Raw genomic sequence first — 21,929 nt, 5'->3', positions numbered from 1 at the left:
CGTCTGCCTGCCCGGGGCGAGCGCGGCGGCCGCAGCGGCTCTGCAGCGCTGGAGCAGGCGGCGACCGGCAGCGGCGCGGGGTCCGCGGCGCAGGAAGGGGGAAGTGCGGCCCCGAGGCGCTAGCGCGAGGAAGGAGGATGGCGATTTAAGCCGCCCTCTCCTGCCAGTCCGGCTGCGGGGCGCTCCCCGGGGTGCCCGCCGCCCGAGCCTGCGAGCCGCGCCGGGGGGAGTGCCGCATAGGGCAGGGCCGCTGAAGCGCGGAGTTCGTGGTCTTGCCGTGCCAGAGAGGGCGCGGGGCCCGGGTGCGGCAGCTGGCACGGTTTCGGCGGCGCCTTCAGCGCGGCAGTCGGGGGCGCGGCGCGCCTACCCCGGCCGCCTCGGTGCCTTCGTGGGGCGCGAGTTATGGAGCCCCCCAGCTGCATTCAGGATGAGCCGTTCCCGCACCCTCTGGAGCCCGAGCCGGGCGCCCTTGCGCAGCCGGGCCTCGGGAAGCCGGGCGACAAACGGTTTCGGCTGTGGTACGTGGGGGGGTCGTGCCTGGACCGCAGGACCACGCTGCCCATGCTGCCCTGGCTCATGGCTGAGATCCGCCGGCGCAGCCAGAAGCCGGAGGCGGGCGGCTGCGGGGCGCCGGCCGCCCGCGAGGTGCTCCTGGTGCTCAGCGCGCCCTTCCTGCGCTGTGTCCCCGCTCCCGGCGTCGGGGCCGCTGGGGGCGTCGGCCCCGCGGCGGCGCAGCCCAACCCGGCGGTGTTCATCTTCGAGCACAAGGCACAGCACATCTCGCGCTTCATTCACAACAGCCACGATCTCACCTACTTTGCCTACCTGATCAAGGCGCAGCCCGACGACCCCGAGTCCCAGATGGCCTGCCACGTGTTCCGCGCCACAGACCCCAATCAGGCAAGACGGAGGCTCGAGGCGCGGGGGAGGGTCCGGCGCCCTGGGGAGGAGTCGCGGGGCTGGAGGCGCTGGGACCCCTGAGGAAGGGCTGATGGACTGTGGTCGGGCTGCTAAGCGCGCGCCCTCCACGTGGCGCGCTCCAGCGTCCACTCCTCCCGTCCCGACGACCAGGAGTGTTGGAGCCAGCGTTCGGGGGTGGGCGGGGTGGCAGGAGCGGACGCCCGGCGGGAGCGGGAGAGCGGGAGGGAGGCGGAGAGTGGTCCCGGGGTGGTGGAGCAGCGGGTGCGCCCCAGGAGGACGCGGCGAGCAGCGCTCGTCTTGGGAGGACTGCGGTGTCTGGGGTGTGCCTGGAGGAGGGAAGCCTGGCCTTGGCCTTGGTTTGCGTCTGTACGTGTGCGTGAGACCAGGCACTGGAGAGTTGGGGTCCTCGAGGCCCTGCACTCACTCTCCGCCTTGGTGGAGTGTTGCACCTTAACCCACGTGGAACGGAGTCCTAGTAACGGCAGCACCTGCGTGTCTGGGAGTTTAGGGAAAAGTTAGTCGACAACGATGTCACCAAGTAGGAATCTGCGTTTAGATTTTGAGTGCAAAGAAAACTTTTTGTTTCGTTTTGCCTTTTTTTTTTTTTTAAACAGTTTTGTTGTTGTTGTTGTTGTTGTGTGTGTGTTTCCGCATTAATTGGAGACAGATACCAGCTTGGGAGATTTAAAAAGCCATTTCGTAAAAGAGGCCAAGACCTATTTTCTAATATTTCTCCAAAGTCTACTAAATTTAAGTGTCTGTTACCAAAAAGTGCATTTTTACTTTCTTAAAAACAGGCAAGCCCCTTTACCAATGGTTGGAGGAATCTAAACAAAACTTTGTGACAGTGATTAAGTCTTTGAAAACTCGTTTTAAAATAAAAGTGTAAGGAGTTTTTATCATGTGCTAATAAGCCCCTGAAATGCTATTCTAAAAACAGCTCTTTAATGTTTGCAAAGTGCTTTAGAAAAATAATGTTCTCTATATGTAAACAAAGTCTCAGTTGCAACATGCGGCTGTTCCTTGAGTAGCTGGGAAATTAATAGTAGTCAAGGCAGAAAAACATCCTGCAAATGGGCTTTTTTTCTTAATTCATTATTTTAGCATCTGTCATTGAAAGGGTTATTCACAAAAGGCCTGTAGCTGAATTGAAGAAAATAAAAGCTCATTGTCTTAGCTTTCATCAATTACTTTGTAAGCTAGATTAATACCTTAACATTCAGAACTGAAGAGAACAGTTTTAAGTTATATGACCACCGTTAAAATACCTTTTTACAAATGATCTCAACATTTAAATCCACGGTTAAAATGCATTTCACTTTGTGCTTATTTGTTCAAAGCTTATTTTTAGCTTTTACCTCTGTTGAAATGGGAGTGCAGTATGTTCTTTATATCTGAAAATTATCACTAATTTTGTTGTATTAAGATTTTTTTTTTTTTTTGGTTCTCTCAGTAAGGAGGAAGAAATTGCATTTTCCCAGGACTGTAAGGAATGTTTTATGATTTTGGGTAGCTTATGTTAAAGTATTTTCTTCAGATCTGATACATCATGGCTAATGTCATTGATGGTCAAAGTTTCTTTAAGGTCGAAGCACTTAAAATTCTTGACAGTGGCTGTTGAGCCCTTCCCAGCTTCGTTGTTAGAGGATCATTAAAAACATGCCCCCCCCCTTTTTTACCTTAATTATGTATTTAGGTATTTGAGGCTGAATGTGCTATTGTTTTACAAATAACAACAGGCTTAGGCTCATTTCTTCCTTTTGATCCTGTAGGAATACTGGGAACCATATGCCCGTTTGATAAAAGAGAAAAAAACCCCTAACTTTTCCTGTTTATTGTCATTTCCCTGTTGAGACTTTGGTCTAAAGATATGGATTCCAGTTTACTCTGATCCTAGAGAATCCCTGGTAGAGGATCCTTAAATTGAAAGGCCAGATGTTGTTCCATGAAGGATTATCTCCAGCCATATAGCAGGGTTGCAAACTCAAATGCATGGGATCTGGTTGAGTGAGGTGGAGATTGAGTAAGGACCAAGGACCAGGAGTGATGCTTGTTTCTCAGGGAGTTACTCAGCACCAGTTGCAAATTGCATTAACAAGATACAAGTCTGGTGTTGTCAGAGCTTCTGGTTTCCTAAGAGTGGGAGTCTGGATTTTTTGTATGACTTCATATTTTAAAGAATTAGCAAATATTTTAAACATTTGAGATTCCTATCTGGACCAAACAAAACACATCTGAGGTTTGGCTTCAAAGATATAAAGGCTGCCACATTGTTTTTCATAAATATTTGTTGAAAGGACAAGTGCAATCATCAGGCTCTGTTGCTTTTTGCCACTTTTCCGTTTGGGCATCTGGATTCACTTAGTATGGCTCTCATAGTAGGCACAGGGCCATTTTGGGGGAGGAATTTATAAATAATATTCTCAAAAGTGATGTTTCTACAGCTGAACTGGGTAAAGGGATGGATTCCTCACATTGTACCATCTAGGGGTATGCTTCATACCCCAGAGTAGGCTCTGGATGGTTCTAGGCACCTTTGAAATCAGAAGGAAGAAGACTTACTATCTGCTTTGTCCCTGAGAATTATTTATTTAGTTGGACTTTAAGATCATTGTTAAAAGAGTCTCCAGTCACTGAATAAAGTATGGAAAGTAGCCTAGAGGAGTAGGCCGGCAAACATCCATGAATAACTTTGCCTCTGGTTTGTCTCTCATGCCTGTCCCTTTGCTGAAATAGGTCTTTGTGTAGGACGGCCATATAATTCATTGTTTAATGAATCTAGGATGTCTAATGAATTGTTCAATGAATCATCTAGGATGATCTTTTTTTAAAGATTTATTTATTTGAGAGAGAGAGAAAGAGTATGTGTGAGGGAGGAGAGAAAATTTAAGCAGGCTCTCCACTGAGAGTGGTGCCCAACCTGGGGCTTGATTTTAGGACCCTGAGATCACGACCTGAGCCAGAATCAAGAGTCAGAGGCTTAACTGACTGAGCCAGCCACCCAGGCGCCTCTAATCTAGGGCAATTTTTATTGAGAACAGGGGCACTGCTAATTACTCAGACATAACAAGGATAAACCCGGATCGTGTAGGGCAAACCAGGAAATGCGGTAACCACAGCTAAATGGAAAAGTTTGTGTTTATACCTAGCCACTGAGATGGCTAGTTTCCACATAAGAAATGATAAGGTTTTGCAGAGTATCTGTTCATCTCTTTTGGGGGGTGGATCTACAGGTAACCTCTAAGATGGGAGCACTGTGCTAGTGGCTTGGGTCTGTTGTGGGGTGTTGCCATGGTGATGTGCCCTCTGGATCCCCCTCTCCTCTGCGGGGGGTCAGAGTCAACTTAAGCATGTGGGCCTAAGGGAGCTCTCAGCCAGAATGGCCTAATGAGGAGCTGTTTGTCCCAGGTGCAAAGAGAGGTGGGGGTCAGGAGCAAACGAACCAGTTCCAGATCAAATGTGCCTGTGCAGAGTGGTTCCCATTTATTCAAGCCTGTGTGGTCCTGCACAGGAGGAATGTCAGGCTTAGTACATTTCAGCCAAACTTGGATATTTGAATTAGTAAAAGTACTTAACTATATAATTAAAAAAAGAACTACTGGCATAAATTGAATTATAGACTTAAAACTGGTTGAGGAACCAAGAATATCTGATTCTCTATCTAAGATCTAGGGTAGGTCACTTATATTTTTCAAATTTTTATCTTTATCTGCTTTCAGAAAGAGACTGTGTAGCATTATCTCAATTTCCCAAATGAAAAGCAGAAATTATTCTAAGTTATGTCTATTTTACCATATGGAAAAAAAAGCAAGAGTTGTTAGTGTTTATAAATATTGTTAGAGATTAAAGATGTTAATTATCGTTTGCATTAGACTGCATGAAAATTATATTTCGAAATTACAGAATAAGCAATCATTTAAAAAACAAAAACATGATTACTATGATTTTTGCTGATTTTGTTTATGTATTTCTTGAGGCTTGCAAGAATGTAATTTCAAAGAGATTTTATAAGTTGTGATCTTAAAATTCTTAAAGATGAACTTGACACCAGTTTATTTGAGCTCAAAGTTCTCTAAATTTGTAATGTTTTTTGTTTCTCTTAAAATATTTAGTATTTTCTGAGCTTTATTCAGGTAACCAATTTCAATTTAGTTCTGTTGATAGCTTTCAAAAGGGATCATTTCTCAGAAGTTCTTACTCATTGCTAATGGGGCTATACTAGTCAGGAAACTAAAGAAATGGAAATTTGAAAGTTTTCATGTTTCTCTTTCTGCTTCTGGAATAGTCTGTGCCATTCTAGACAGATAGATCTCTCCCTTCATGTTTGCTATAGTTGCTTTTTTGTCGCCAACCAACCCCCCCTGTCCTGATTTGAGTTGGAGGTTGAATTGCCCTGGCTCTACACCATGGTAGAATCTTGACCTTGATATCTGGGGGAAAGGTAAAAAATGTGTGCCCAGAACCTCCCAATTATGAGGCAGTGTTAGTTATAGTGAAGACTGAGACTATTCAGTTATCTGGGCTTGTTTATCATAAGCCAGAGTTGTGTTTCTCAAACTTGAGTATGTATCAGAATTACCTGCTTGTGGACGCCTCGTGGCTCAGTTGGTTAAGCAACTGCCTTCGGCTCAGGTTGTGGTCCCAGAGCCCTGGGATCGAGTCCCACATTGGGCTCCCAGCTCCATGGGGAGTCTGCTTCTCCCTCTGACCTCCCCTCTCATGCTTTCTGTCACTCTCTCTCTCTCTCTCTCAAAATAAACAAAAAAAGAAAAAAAAAGAATTACCTGCTTGTTAAAACACATGACTACCCACACCCCCTCCAATTTCTGATGTTAACAAGCTCTCCCAATGATGATGCTCAGTCTACTGGTCTGGGGACCACACATCGAGATCCACTGCCCTCAATGATTTATTCATTTGTTGGGTTATATGACCACTTCTATACACTTAGTTATTTTTGCAATTCTCAGACTTAGAAGTTCAAGGTGAGTGTGAGGAGGAGTAATATCTGACTACAGAAGATTTTTTAAGAAAATCTTCAATTTCTAGCTAAATGGCTTTGCATATCTTCCCTAGATAGTTATTCTGCTGGTCATCCTAGGACTATCCATGTGATGAATGAAAACTTTACCTTTCAAGCCAAAGTTTGAAGTTTTGCAGATGGAATAAGCAAGTTTCTTGGGAGTATGCCGCAATGTGAGGTTATGATAAGATTTTTCAAAAAATAAAGATTTATTTATTTGCATCCAGAGAAATAACAGCATTCTGCATGTTTGGCACCCTGACTGTTAAGAAAATCAAGCAGGGGTGCCTGGGTGGTTTAGCTGGTTGGACTTCTGACTCTTGATTTCAGCTCAGGTCACAATCTCAGGATCCTGGGCTCCAGCACCGCTTTGAACTCTGTGCTCCGCTATGGGTCTGCTTGGGATTCTCTTTCTCCCTCTCCTCTGCCCCTCCCCACCACTTGCACTCTGTATCCTCTAAAATAAATAAATCTTAAAAACAAAAAAATCAGACAAAAAGAAATAGAGTTGATATTTTGGTGAATAAAATGATGACCATTCTGAGTAATTATTGCTCCCATGGCTATCGTTTGTGTGAGTGTTGAGAAAACTTAAAATCTACTCTTAGCAAATTTCAAGTATACAATTTAGTATTTTATTAATGATAGTCACCAGGTTGTCTGCTCATTAGATCTTCAGAACTTAGTCATCCTGCATAACTGACGGTTGGTACTGTTCGACCAACATCTTTCCATTTCTGCCATCTCCCAGCTCCTGGAAACTGCAATTCTCCTCTGTGCATTTATGAGTGTGACTTTCTAGGTACCATATGTGAATGAGATTATGCAGTATTTGCTTACTCTTTCTCATGTTTATATTAAAAATATCCATAGTTAAATATGCTCATTAAATTTGTAAAATAATAATTAATGTTTAGTGCATGCTTGGATATAGTTATACCTATATGTGTGTATTCATTATAACAAATATATTTTTATATATTTGTTTTAATGAGAAGCAAAAGGTCTACATGATATCTTAGGCTGCGGAAGTTGAACTCTGGTGTATCTTTTATGTAGTGGCCTTAGGAAGGCAGGGAAGTAAACTATGACAATCTCTCTGTAACTCTGTAAGTACAGTTTAGAATAAAAATTTAGAATAAGTTTGGAAAAGAATATAAAGCTTTAGGATGTGTATTTAAGAATAGGTACAACTATGCATTATATCAAGTATATATAAACTATATAAACACTATAAAGTATAAGAAAGTATGAAGTATAAACTATTAAACTATTATAAGATGAAACTATACAATTATATAGTATAAAGTATAAAATTATAAGATATAAAAATAGTACACTTACCATCATTATAAAATATATATGATCAAGCAAGAAGTACTGGAACCAAGTTGTCCTATCATAATTATCTTAATTTAAAGACAAAAGAATATGTAAATTTTTAGAAAAGATTTTATTTATTTATTTGGGTGGAGAGGAAGAATACCAGTGCAGGGGAGGGTAGAGGGAGAAGCAGAGTCTGCGCTGAGCAGAGAGCTGGACTCGGAGCTCCATCCCGGGACCCTGAGATCCTGACCTGAGCCAAAGACAGATGCTTTTTTTTCTTTTCAAATTAAAAGTTTTATTTATTTATTTGTCAGAGAGAGAGAGAGAGTGAGCGCAAACAGGGGGAGTGTCAGGCAAAGGGAGAAGCCAGCTTTCTGCTGAGCGGGGATTTCGATGTGTCCATCCCAAGACACTGGGATCATGACCTGAGCCAAAGGCAGATGCTTAAACGACTGAGCCACCCAGGCACCCCAAGAAAATGTAAAATTTGAAGTCAAAATAAAGCCCAATGACTTGATGGGCTTATGTATGCTTTTGTAGGAGTTCAAGAAGAAAAAAGTGGTTTAGAAAAAAAAATCACAAGGACCATAATGACACCGGCATGCTGTTCCCATGCTGTGTCCTAGTCCTGTTGTTTGGGAAAATATCTTTTATTCATTGAATTGAGGTTGTTAGTATAAATAGTACTGGTTTTATACTTGTGTTTGTGGCTATTTTGTACATTGATTCTGTCTTTAGAGTTGTTTGAAAACTAATGCTATAAGCATATGGAGTTTATATCTAGATTTTTGTGAACATATTTAAATAGACTAAGTGAAATAACGATATCTTCTTCAGTATCTTTTCTTTGAGAAGATACTGAACAATCCGTAAGTTTGGAAAACTCTGGGTTTAAACTTTTAGATGTTATTTAATGGATCCCTGATAATTTATAATCACATGATAGAAAGGGAAAAATGTGGTTGGTTTAATTTCAGATTATCTTAACACTGGTATCTGCAGCCCACCAAGAAGATATGGGAGTTACAATGTTTTAAATTACTGATCTCTTCCAAGTTTTATTTCTTGTAAGAGGTTGGGTTGGAAAGAGGATCTCCAAGTAATGGGATTTTCCTGGCTAAATATAGAAGCCTAAATTTGCTGCTCCAGTTCTTTTACGTTGTGGCTGCCCTTAACTAGTTCCATAGTTTCCACTTTGACACTGCTGTGAATTTTTACATGAATTTCTAAAATTCTCAATGTTAGAACCATGGAACTTTATACTATCAATGTCACTTTGGAGGAGTTCATTATCATTTTTAGTTTCTTTTCTTTTTTTTTTTTTTTTAGATTTTATTTATTTATTTGACAGAGAGAGAGATCATAAGTAGGCAGAGAGGCAGGCAGAGAGAGAGGAGGAAGCGGGGCTCCATCCCAGGACCCTGGGATTATGACCTGAGCTGAAGAGAGAGGCTTTAACCCATTGAGCCACCCAGGTGCCCCCCAGTTTTAGTTTTCGAAGTCAAACTGTACTTCTGGGCAAATCAGGCATTCTTTTGCATCTTACCATTGTACCTTCATAAACATTTCCAGGAGCAGGTTATATAGTCTGGACAAATACATTTATGATCTAGGCCTTTTACAAGCCAACAGACAAATTTGTTTTTAGGCCCTCGATGGCTCCTGGCTTTTTCAATTAACCTCTTGCCCTGGTTTCAGGCAATTCATTCTCATTAGCTGAGCAGCCTGAGAGATTTTTGTGGGTTTACCTAAAATTAAGCTGATGGCCTTCCTGGTTGGTTTTTTAAATCTCTCTTCCCATTAGGTCCCTGGGAGCATGCTCTGTATCTGTCGGGATATCTTTTCACTCTGTGCTGACTGCTCACTGTGAAGACCAGCCAGTGCCTGTTGCCTAGCTCTTAAATATTGCGTGCTGTCTGCTTGATTGAATTGTTTTCCAGTTGTGGACGCTTGTTTTCCCTCTTCCGGGAGATGATCTGATGTCTGGTCCTTGCTCTTTCTTGTTGGCTTCTTCTAAAGCTATGAAGCTTGTGTACTGATTTTATTTTAGTTTTCATATGGAATTTTGCAAAGGTCTGTTGACATGAACATAGCCTAATAGTAATGGTGGGCATGACTCCTCTATGTTCATCCATAATTCTTTTTTTTTTTTAAGTTTATTTTTTAAGTAACCTAGACCCAACATGGGGCTCAAACTCACAACCCCAAGATTAAGAGTCACATGCTCTACCAACTGAGCCAGCAAGGCACTGCTCATCTCTAATTTTTTTATCTAATTTGAGGCATGTTCAATAGGCAGATCTCTGGTTTCTAATCCCAATATTAAAAATAATGTAAAAAGGGATGGTATTACATTCTGTTTCTTGGCACCACCCTTTATATTTTAACTTCCCCATTGATTCTAAACCTTTTCCAGAGGTCAGATTGTTCTGTTAAAATAATAAATGACATTTGACAACTTTGCTCATTCTGTGCTTGTATAAGTACAATGTGTTGGGTCCTAGCAATAGAGACTAGTCATAGCAACAGAGAATAATATGCTGTTAGGGATCTGGGAATTAGTTAATTGGCATTAAACCTGTTTCTTTTTTTTTTTCTTTAATTTCTTAAAGAAGATTTTATTTATTTGAGAGGGAGAGAAGAGAGAGAGCACACAAGCATGAGCGGGAGTGTGGGTGGCAGAGGGAGAAGCAGACTCCCTGCTGAGCAGGGAGCCCGACGTGGGGCTCCATCCCAGGACCTGGAGATCACGGCCCGAGCTGGAGGCAGACACATAATGACTGAGCTGCACAGGAGCCCCTAAAACTGTTTCTCTTAGAAGTTAGATTGGGGCGCCTGGGTGGCTCAGTGGGTTAAGCCTCTGCCTTCGGCTCAGGTCATGATCTCAGGGTCCTGGGATCGAGCCCCGCATCGGGCTTTCTGCACAGCAGGGAGTCTGCTCCCCCCCCTATTTCTCTGCCTGCCTCTCTGCCTACTTGTGATCTCTTTCTCTGTTACATGAAGAAATAAAAAATCTTTAAAAGAAAAAAAATTAGATTGGAGATGTATATATATTTGAGATTATATTATATGTTTTGACTAGTGGATTGTGAACAAGACTAAATAAAATATGTCTTAATTAGTATATGAGAAAATATAGGAGTTCTTTAGAATAAAGAGCATAAAAAACAATCTTTAATTTCTCAAGTAGTCTTACCTAAGCCTACCTTAGATTCTAGCATTTTGTCTCTCTTTTGCTTGATATACCATAAAAATCCAGCATTTGCTTCTGTCTTTGGGAATTATACTCTAAACTTCTAGCAGCCAGTTATAATAGTAATAATAATAATGATACTCGTTCTAATCACTATGTATTTATTTATTTTCTTGACCATGCGGTTCTCAAACTTTAACATGCATCACCTGGAAATTTGTAATAATGACCGATCACTGGACTCCGCCCCCAGAGCTGCTGGTTGTGAAAGTCCTGGGTGATGTCCAGAATTTGTGTCTGTGACAGGTTCCCAGGTGATGCTGATACTCCAGATCCAGGATTACCTTGGACAACTACTGCTCTAAACCAGCAGCTGGCAAACTATGACCTTTATTTTTAAAATACAGGTTCATTTTAACCAGCTCTTCTCCCCTGTTTACATACTGTCTGTGGCCGGTTTCCTGCTCCATGGCAGTCTTGAGTATTTTGGGCAGACACTCTCTGGCCACCAAGCTTAAAGTCTTTTTATTATTTGTCCCTTCACTAAGTTTGCTGACTTCTGCTCTAGATAATATATATATATATATATATATTAAAGATTTTATTTATTTATTTGACAGACAGAGATCACAAGTAGGCAGAGAGGCAGGCAGAGAGAGAGAGAAAGAGAGAGAGGGAAGCAGGCTTCCTGCGGAGCAGAGAGCCCGATGCGGGACTCGATCCCAGGACCCTGAGATCATGACCCGAGCCGAAGGCAGCAGCCCAAACCACTGAGCCACCCAGGCGCCCCTAGGTAATATTTTTTAAATGGTTTTTTTTAATCCCCGTTTTATAGGTGAGAAAATGAAGCCCATCATTTTCCTAAGGACACAAGCTATCAAGGAACGGATCTGGGATTCCATACCCCATATATTTTCTAAAACCCACTTTGTAAATTTTTATCGATGGCCCCCACATTTATCAAGGTAGCCTAGCTCTTTTCTCTGAACTCAAGCCTTTTTTTTTTTTTTTAAAGTTTCTAAATGCTTCCTTGATACCTACACTTATAGATATAGTTACTAATGCTGGTAAACCAAGGGATTATATTAGAGTCCTACTTTTCACTCCCCAGCTACAGTTCTGGAGGGATGGCCTGTTGATTCATCCTCCAAAACTTAGTTTTAACAGGTTACATCTCTCCACCACACCTGCCCCCAGGTGATATAACCCCTGCCATCTCTTGCTGGGCCTCTTTTCCTCTCCGCTGTTCTCCCTGCTCTGCTCTTGCCCTCCTGTCAGACTCTTCTTCCATGGAACCCCAGGAGTGTGCTTATAAAACACTAGCCAGACCAGGTTCCCTTTGCACTCCGAGTAACATGTAAATTTCCCCTTACAGTTGGGTTGGTCCGTCCAGCTTGGACGGCTGCTCTCCAGTCCCTGCTGTACACTTCAGCTGTCCTTAAACAAGCCCAACCAGCTCCGGGGTCACTTCAGAACCTTTGCATGTGTGGTCTGCATTCTTGCTAGATTGGCTTTTTCTCAGGTCTCAGTTCTTTGCCTAAATCACAAATGTTGCTTACGCAGATTGGTCTCTGGTGACCCTCTATCTAAAGTAGACAGGTAACCCAGTTTTTCATTCTATCTCAGCCCTGTTTTCCTTCTGACACGAGTACCTTTAAAATTATTATTACTTTTTTTTAAGTAGGCTTCACACCCAACGTGGGGCTTGAACTCATGACTCTTAGATCAAGAGTTACGTGATTTACCAACCGGGCCAGCCAGGCGCCCCTAAAATTAATTTTTAAAAAATTCTAGGGGAATGTCATCCACTATTTCTAGAATGTAAGGTAAACTTCATAGGGAGAGAGCTCTTGTCTGCTCATGGTTGTATACCTGGGACCTAGTTCTGTAATAGAGATTCATTGCAACAGATTGAAATTAAGAATCAGTACCTGCCCTCAAGGAATTTAAATCTGCTGGCAAGAGACTGAAATCTGTTTGCCGGGATGTGCGCATGTTCCCATATTTGTCACCTTTAGTTGTTAACTTTAGTAAGAGTTAATTGTACTGTTTGCTCAGTTTTATTTTTTGTTGTGAATATTTATAATTTTAGAGATATCATCCTGCTTATAATATTAAGTGGGTTTATAAAGAAGACATATTTTAAAATATTTTATTTATTTATTTGACAGAAATCACAAGTAGACAGAGAGGCAGGCAGAGAGAGAGAGGAGGAAGTAGGCTCCCTGCTGAGCGAAGAGCCCTATATGGGGCTCGATCCCAAGACTCTGAGATCATGACCTGAGCTGAAGGCAGAGGCTTTAACCCACTGGGCCACCCAGGCACCCCAAGAAGGCATTTAAAAAAAATATATTGTGTAATTTCTGAAAAAAAAAAAAAGAAAAGAAAAGATTTCTAGACTAATTTAAGTTGGTCTACTTTTTTCCCTACCAAAACATGGGAAGTTTACTGAAGCTGCCTACAGGAGAACAGGCGTCTTCATGGCCTTTTCTCTGAATGACATGAGTCGAGCCTTCGGGCATCTGGAAGGTGATCAGCGAGTGGTATTGTGCAAGTATCCTTACAGTAATTGGATTATTCTTCATTTTCAGTCCAGTTCAGTTATTTAGGCTTCTCGGTTGCAAGTATGATCTCATCTGGCAAACTGTTTAGTTACACAATGCTTTGGATGGCTTCTGTAAGTTTTTACTCCCAAATCTAACCAATTTCCAAGGCCCTGATTTTTAAGCCTGCTCCTAGAAAGGGCGGGGAAGGCCTAAAAGGTATTCAGAACTTTTAATTTTAATCCAAAAGGGAAATGAGGGGCTGGAGAGGAGATCACCACAGTGTGGCCAGGGATGAAAAAAGAAAACCCCAGGACCAATGTCCCTAGTGACTCTAGACCGATCATAAGATGTAGGATTGTATTCTGGATTTCTTTATTTGCTTAAACAGCATGCCCTTGTGATGGAGTAATTACCTTGTATTCATTGTGTGTAATGTTTATAATAAGGACACTTAGATAGGTTGATTGTAGTTTTCAGTGGCCCCTGGGGCATGAACCAAGCTACCAGTAGGACGTATTCCTGTTCTACACTGTTCCCCTGGGGTTCTACTTTAAAGGGAACAACACAAGGAAAGATGGCTTTATTTTTCCAGGAAAAATTTAAAAAGTGCCGCAGTCATGTGCTTTTATAAATATAGGCCCTCGGCCTTTTCCTCAGAAGGGGCATTTCCTCCTCGCTCTTTCCTTGTCTTCCATCATGCCTTTCTCTGAGCATTCCTTCTCTCCAGATTTTCTTCAACTGTGGAAGCCTTGCATGGGGTAGGAGATTTCCATTTTGCTCCATTGGTGAAGCTGTGTGTTTTCTAAGTGAGCTTCTGGAGTTTGTCCTTGTCCTTTATTCATGATTGGAATGACCTTTAAAAACCTGCTTTCCATTAGGATGTTCAGTGTAAGACATGGTCATTGCTAATTGCACCTTATTTGAAACAGCAAATGTAGCTGCTTATTAAGGCAAAAGGTAAATACAGTTTCCTAACATGTTTGCCCATTTACAGAGGTGGTTTTCTTTTCTCCTGGACTGGAGAACAAACTGTCCAGTCACTTCTGTCGGGGGAGAAAAGCTGTACTGTACATACTGGGAATGGGAGTTGATATTTGTTAGTACTGGATTTGAGTCATAATACATTAACCCATTTACCTAGGAACCGGTCAGGTTGACAGCTTTTGTGTGCATGTGATTATACCAGTTAATAGTTTCTCCGGAAACCTTGTTTGCTATGATATTGCTCTGATTTCTTTTGGGAGAGCAGAATTAATTCTGGACATTGATGGTGGGAACTGACATATGTATGCCCTGTGATTTTTTTCTTAGCTGCTTACATTTTCCAGATGATTTATTTTTAAATGTTGTGCTGCCACCATGAAAGAGAATTACAGCAACACTTTATGTATACTTAGATCTCCGTAAATCAAGGGGAGACTTTAAACCGATGAGTTTACTAAAAATTGTTGATTTAAAAAAATGTTCATGAAATTTCCTCAGTACCTGCTCCTGCAAAGGGCTTTGTACATATTTTCCGTTTTGATTTTTCTCAATGAACAAAATGTTTGTCTATTTCAGTTAGTGTAAATGCAGGAAAATCCCATTCTTATATTGTTCTTTCTTTTGAACATGTTCATGTATAATGTATCTGCTCAATTTTTCATTTGCAAAGGAGAAAAGTCCATTTATTATTAATGATGCAAGTGTGATCAGGTGACACAGAAATAACAGGCCTTCAGTTGGAGAAGCCAAACCCGACACAGGAAGTTGAAGCTCTGGACCCCAGTCTTCCACAAGTAGTCATATAATATGTGCAGTGTTAATCTGGGTCTTGGTTTTTCTAGTTGTTCCTTTGTTCATTACCTCATTCATTCATTCATTCTTTCATTCAGTTATACCTTCAACTGTCTATTCATTTGTTTAGTTACTAGGAATGGAATGTTTCCTGTATGCCTGATATTGTACTAGACACCACGCTGGAGTAGTTTGTAAAACAGATGCATTCTCTGCTTCATGAATCTTAGAGTTTTGTGGAGAAGCAAGGCAAAACTAAGTAAAAAGAACTACATAATGTAATTGCCAAGCGCCTGGGCTCTGTAGTCGGATCTCAGGGACCCAAAGCTCCACTCTGGCTGGGCTCCATGGTCCTGGGCAAGTTCTCGCACCTCTCTTTACCTTGAACCCCTCATCTGTAATATGGGGATGAGAGCATTGTTGTGAGGATTAAGTGAATCCATTCAAAGCGTGCAGAACAGTGCCATGTGGTTACTACTACGGAAATGTTACCTGCATATCCACAGGGATCCAATTTAAAAAGGGCCGTGAAGGAAAAGAATGGGGTGATATGAGAGAGTAAGAGAAAACTTACTCAGGTTGGGTTGTGCAGTAGATAGATTCTCTAGGTCTCTTTACTGTTTAAAATCTTACATTTTTCTAGTTAATGCTTCCTCTGCCAGTCAGTCTAAAATCTACGGGAAAGCTGGCCCCAGCCCCAGCCCTGATGCCATCCATTGTCCAGGGTACAGGCCCAAGCCACGTGATGAGTTTGTGCCTGGGGCTCCCGTGGTCCCAGGGAATGTGACAGTTTGTGCCAACGCAAGAGGAGAGAAATTTTCTTGGGGGTCCTAAGAAAGTTTTCTCCTGACTGTCACAAGTAGATTTAAAACCTGAAATGTAGTTATAGTTATTTCCCTACCACAGTGACGATGAAAACGAGCTAGGCAATCGGAGAGGCCTGGGAAATTGCATCTGAACACTGATAGGCATAAGCCTGCTTAGCACCTGCCTGCAGACTTGTTTATAATTTCTTGTTATGTGAATTGAGCTGAGCTTTCGGCTATGTATAACCAAAACCAAGAGATGAGTCAGGGAAGGCCTCTTGTGGACGTGATGATTAAGGATGATTCCCAAGTTTGCTGATTTCCACCCCCCCGTTTTTTTTTTTTTTTAAACTAATGAGTGCATTTGATACATTTATAGATGTCAGGAAGGCTGGTGGGAGGAGTGGGGGAGAACTAGGTTTCAGGGGCAAAATCAAGAGTTCTCATTTGTAAAATGAGAAGGCTGGATCTTAGCGACCGGGAGCGGGCTGGGTCTTTTTTCTGACTAAAGATAGCGGAGAGAAATGACATCCTTCCATCAGTAATTATGGTTTCTCAAGCATTGCCAACCATTTTCACCAACAAGGGGGCCACTGAAAATAGCGTCTCAGCAGGGGTGGGGGGAGGGTGCTACGCTGGTGTTTTCGCTGGTGTTTTCCAACCTGATGGCGCATAAGAATGTCCTGCAGAGTTTAAGAGAAGTAGGCGTGTCTACGAGATTCTTGGGCCCTTCCCCACATCTGTCGAATCAGAAGCTCTGGGGTGAGTTGTGGGGATCTGTTGAAGAGCTGGTAACGGGGTTGGCGGTAGCGTGGCCCTGCGTGCAGCGAATTTGAGAAACCACTGCTAATGGAGATGCAGGGTCCCTTCCCCTGACAACTCCAGGAACCATTATCCGTTAACTGTAAGTTCAGGACACAGCAGGACCCCTAGCAGTAGCCACAGCACGTTGGTGTTGTTAAAACACCTCAGCTGTCATCCTGACGATACAGTTTCTTGATAACACTTCTGGCCAAATTGTTACATGTTTTCTTTCGACAGTGAGAGTCACCCACTGTCTGCGAAGGCAGGCATATGGGCAATATAGAGAGTGTCTTAACAGTTTACACAGTGTTTACATGTTTGGATAATTAGAATATCTAAACAGGTGTTAAAATAACACTTTGCATATCAGTAGCTGGGGAAATTCCATGAGAAATCAGGTGGTCGACCAGCCTGGAATCTTAGGTCATGTTCTAGAGTCCTGGCATGGACATCATCTACCCATCATCATCTACCCATGCTCTGTCAACGCTGGATAATGGTAGTAGACCTCTGTTGTCATAGTGAGAGGTGTCTTGGAGAGGAAATGGGTCAAGGACATGCTGGAGCATAATTAGGAGCAGGGCTATCAGCAGTGGGGAAGTAAGATGTTTGGGATGGGGTGAGCCAAGGAAGGTACTGGCTCCAGGGCTGAGTCAGGGGCCCTCAAATAATCAGATGGTCAGCAGGAAGCAATTGCTCTAATTAATATAATTAAGGCTTTATTTATGGTCGTTTGGGACTGCATTGGCAGCCAGGCAGTTGGCCCTAGGTGGTAACGATGCTCTCAGCTTTGGAAAATGATGCTTCAGGCATTTTGAAGGAAACTTAGCTCTGCTCTGTCTCCCGCTCTCCCCCACCTCCACCTTTGTAGGTTTATAAATGAGGGAAGGAGAACATTCAGTCCTGGAAGGAGGCAACATATTAACTCTTCTACCTAGTAAGAAGTTTCTGATTTGACTTCCCCAGAAAGATAGCGGGTTAAAGGCAGCATTTTTCTCTTTGCTTACTTATTTTTGAGGTAATACATACTTTGGCACTTGTCTTAGGTATCATCATACCAAGCACAGGACACGTTTGCTTTGTTCCTTTGATTCAATTTGCTCTCCATAATTAAAGTTGATTTTGTATTTATTATTATTATTATATTTTATTATTTATATTATATATAATATTATGTTATAATAATATATATAATATATATTATTATATATACTATATATATAATTTTATATATATATATAATATATATAATTATATATATAGTATATATAATAATATATATTATATCATATTTTATTATTTTATAATAATAAAGGCCTCTCAACAGCCAGACAAGGCCCCATGGGCTCCTCCAAGTGCCACTGGGCTCAGTGAGAAGTCAAAGGTCAAAGGCAGAAGGAAGAGCCAAGGTGGTGAGGCCCCCAGGAAGACAAAAGCTGGGAGTCAGAGTGTAAAATCCACGGTCCCTAAGGGCAAGAATGCTGTTGCTTCTCCAGCCATAAAGAAGGAAAAACCACATCCCTAAAGAGGTCATTGCCCATGTGACCAAGGAGGGGTCCAAAGCCAAGGCCCCTGCTTGTCCCAGGGGTGGTGGGTCTAAGACGGTACCTGAACCCCTGGCCAGAAAGATAGAGGCCCCCAAGGGCCTGAGGAGGCCGGGCATGCCCACCAAGGCCTCATCATCTTTATTTTATTATTATATATTATTATTTTATATTTATTATATTTAAAAATTAGTCATCAGAGAAAAAAATAATGGTGTCAGTGTAGGATTGTTAGAGGATGAATTTTGGTTGCATGTTAATGGCGGAAGCCATGACTATCTTGTAGTTGTCAGAGTGTTTGAAGTTCCTTATTACTGCTGTGGTTATCAGCTCAGCCATGGCCATTCACAAATATTGGTGGAGGGCAGTCAAGTGTAAGATTAGCCAGTTAGCAGCCGGGGAGAAAGAGGTTTAAGTGATTTCTACAGAAATAGGTAAACAGTGAGAGTAGCATATGCTGGCGTTAATTACTCGGGGAAGTTATTGAGAGAATGCATATTTGGTGAGGCATTCCATATTCCCCGACATGGCATCTGCACTGAGTCTCCAGGAATGTGGAAGCTTCAGGGCCTGGTTCTGGAGTTTAGAGAACAAGGACCGATAATTAACACGTAAGGTTTTTGTAGGTTTTTATTCTTTAATGCAGTGTCACTCTTAAGCTGTTGACTTTTTTTTAAAGTCAATACGTCCACTTGTATGTAGGAGGTAAAGAATGTAGTGATTAGGAAATTTTAATGGTTTTTGTGTCATACTTAAATTCCTATAAAGGACATGGCATTTGTGGATTTAAACAAGTTAATTAAAAAAAAAAAAAGGCCTCACAGTGATTTCTGAGTTGCTCAGAAATGTCATGTCACTTTGAAAGAACATCTTGGTAGAGTTGGCAAGTTTATAGCACCTAGTAATTTTGGAAACTTAGTATTAAAGAAATTTATAGCTCCATTATATATGGAAATGGGAGTTTGAGAATTTATGGTAATTGACATCCACGGATAGTCCTTCTGAAGTCCACTTGGAGTCTTTTCTGAAATATGGTACAAACACACAGTCTTCAAATCCTTATTATTCTAAGCTGCTACTCAAATTTCTTTATGCCGTTGTGTATTGTAGATTCTAAGAAGTCTGGAATAAAAAGTTTTAAAAAGTGGCAAACTGAGCAGGAGCTCCTGATTGCTCTGTTGTTTACTTCCTATGGTACAGACACACACTTGTCCCCCAAATACACAGCCTAGTGTTAGATGCGTACTTGTAAGCCAGGTGGTTTAAGCATTGTGGTGAGCATTGAAGATGATGATGAAAAGCCATGTTGACTATTCATGGAAACATTATGAATCGGTGCAGCTTACTAAACATTATGTAATGCTATTGGCCAGTCTGTAAGACTCTGTAGTCACGGAGGGGGTGAATTTGGCTCCACCCGAACTTTTTTTTTTTTTTTTAAGATTTTATTGATTTATTTGACAGAGATCACAAGTAAGCAGAGAGGCCGGTGGGGGTGGTTGGGGGAGAAGCAGGCTGCCCGCTGAGCAGAGAGCTTGATCTGGGGCTCGATCCCAGGACCCTGAGATCATGACCTGAGTTGAAGGCACAAGCTTTAACCCACTGAGCCACCCAGGCACCCCCCACCCAAACTTTTTAACATGGCTGCGGTTCTGCCCCTTCTTCCTTCCTCTACCCCAGCTCTGTCTTTCAGCCTTCTTTGAACTTCTTACCATTTCTCATGCCCACTGGGCCTTTCACATCTTTATGTTCACATACTGGTCTTTTTGTTGGGAATGTCCTTTTATCCAGTGTCCTGGTGGTGTGGTGTCCTAATCTTTACAAACGCCCTCAAAAGTTACTTCCTTTTCTATAAAATCTCTATCCGTCTCCATCCCCTGTTTGAAAGTTGCTTCTTCTTCTGCACTCCATACTTATACATAGCTTTATTCCAGCAGTTCTCTGGTATTCTTATTGTTTATTTGCAAGGCTGTCTCCATTAGTTGGTAAGCTCATTGAAAGTGGAGACAGTCTTTTTGGTATCTTGAGCATCTAGCACAATGACCAATATGGGGCATTCATTAGGTGCTTTGTTGAAATAATTTCATATAAATATAAATAATATAAATATAAATATAAAAATCTATATTTGTTTTGTTTGTTGTTTCTTCCGAGGGTTTTCTTCATGAGTAGGTCTGTACTTTGTATCCAGAGGTATAAGAAGTGTGACATTTGACCTGGACCTTAAAGAGGTTTATACTGCAGTTGGAAGAGAAAAGCCACACAGAGAAAATGTTAAATAATTAAATACAGGGAATGGTTCTACCACTGTTTGAAGAAAAAGAACCCAGAGAAAATAGATAGGTCTTTAGTAGGAAACTGGGTAAAAAATGCTGTATTTATACAGAAGGGATATGGAAGAGAGTGTATGCATGTATTCGGGAGGAGGAGAAACAGGGGAAAAAAAAAACAGTGCCAGCGGGGTGCCTTGGGTTAAAGCCTCTGCTTTGGCTCAGGTCATGATCCCAGGGTCCTGGGATCGAGCCCCGCATCGGGCTCTCTCTGCTCCACAGGGAGCCTGCTTCTTCCTCTCTCTCTCTCTCTGCCTGCCTCTCTGCCTTCTTGTGATCTCTGTCTGTCAAATAAATAAATAAAATCTTTAAAAACAAAACAAAACAAAACAGTGCCAGACTATAGACTAGATGGAATTGGGGGAATTAGCAAATTATTTAATCTAAATCTCTTATTCTCTCCTGTAAAGTAGGAATAATATTAGTACCTGAACACAGAAAACTAAGGAAATGAAGATGACCTTGAAGCAAAGGCTTCAAGGTCCTAGGCTGGTAAAAATCTGATCTGCTTCCTGCTGGGCCTGGAGTGATCCCGGAGCCTGACCAACCCAACCCGGGGCCTGCTGGCAAGGGCTGGTGTGCTGAATGGGTGAGCTGGTAATTAGGGGGACTTGTGGAAAGTGGGGAATTGCAGCAGGGGCAGATTGTGACAAGAGATAGGGTAGCGGTGGAGGTGAGTAGAGAGCTTTTTGAGCTAAAAGAATGGCTGAAAGGGTTATGGGAAACAGGATCCCAGTTAAAATTGACGTAGTGCTTTCTCTTTCTACTTCAAGGTTTGAAAGGCAAGGTCATACAATCGATCGGAAGATGGTATCGGTCTCATAGGACCTTAGGGGAGTCCACAGCTACTCGCTGGCTTGACACTTCTTTCTTGAAATATTAGGCAGATCCTATGTGCAGGGTCTCCACTTCTATAGACTTTGATCTTAATTGTATTTTTTTGTAAGCATGACAAAATAAGAAAGCCTTGTTTGTTGTGCTTATAGAAACACTGAGGGTTTTTGTCATCCTTCTAGCCAAAGGATTTTCTACCTAAGGTGTATATGTTAAATATAGCTGTCTGAGAGTGCCATTCTCAGACTTACATGTTTGTAAAGAACCCCTCAGGTTCTTGTGAGACAATATAGATTTCTGGACTTCACCCCGCACCTACTGAATTTCTATGGAAAGCATCTGGGAATTCATGTTTGTAAACGTCCCAGGTTATTTCTTGTGATCAGGTAACTTGGATAAATATTGCTTGTGTCAAATGAAAGACTTCTGAATCCTTCTATCCTTGTGGGTCAAGGATTCTAGTGTTTAATTTGTAAGTCATGGTCTGATTGTATTCTGATTCCGACTTTGAGAAGTCATAAGGAATGTTTACTGTATTCTCCTGGTTAGACCAGGAATTTAACCTGTGGTTCTCAAATGGTGGGGGAGGGCATGGATTTTATCTCTAGGGGAAATTTGGCATTGTTTACAGACTTTTTTGGCTGCCATACTGATGCTGTGGGTATTACAAGCACCTAATGGGTAGAGAGACCAGAGATAATGCTAAATATTCTTTTCTTTTTTTTTAAGGTTTATTTATTTTAGAGAGAGAGTGCACTTGTGCAAGTGGGAGAAGAGACAAAGAGTCTTTAAGCAGACTCCCTGCTGAGCACAGAGCCCAAGATGC

The 21,929-nt window shown here is 42.0% G+C and overlaps 1 protein-coding gene across 3 annotated transcripts in view; it reads left to right on the top strand.

The window, feature by feature from the left end:
• Positions 1-308: 308 nt before the first annotated feature.
• The window catches only part of TBC1D4 (TBC1 domain family member 4), a 187,249-nt gene continuing 165,628 nt past the window's right edge, over positions 309-21,929 (top strand). For all 3 annotated transcript variants that reach the window (XM_059377878.1, XM_059377877.1, XM_059377879.1), the window contains exon 1: positions 309-900. In XM_059377878.1, coding sequence (XP_059233861.1) covers positions 403-900 — 498 coding nt within the window. In that variant the 5' untranslated portion in view covers positions 309-402. The remainder of the gene's footprint in view (positions 901-21,929) is intronic.

The sequence above is a fragment of the Mustela nigripes genome, chromosome 15, assembly GCF_022355385.1.
Source record: "Mustela nigripes isolate SB6536 chromosome 15, MUSNIG.SB6536, whole genome shotgun sequence".
Classification (NCBI taxonomy): domain Eukaryota; kingdom Metazoa; phylum Chordata; class Mammalia; order Carnivora; family Mustelidae; genus Mustela; species Mustela nigripes.
The sequence above is the reverse complement of the archived record's forward strand: the minus strand, read 5'-3'. Positions and strand labels throughout refer to the sequence as shown.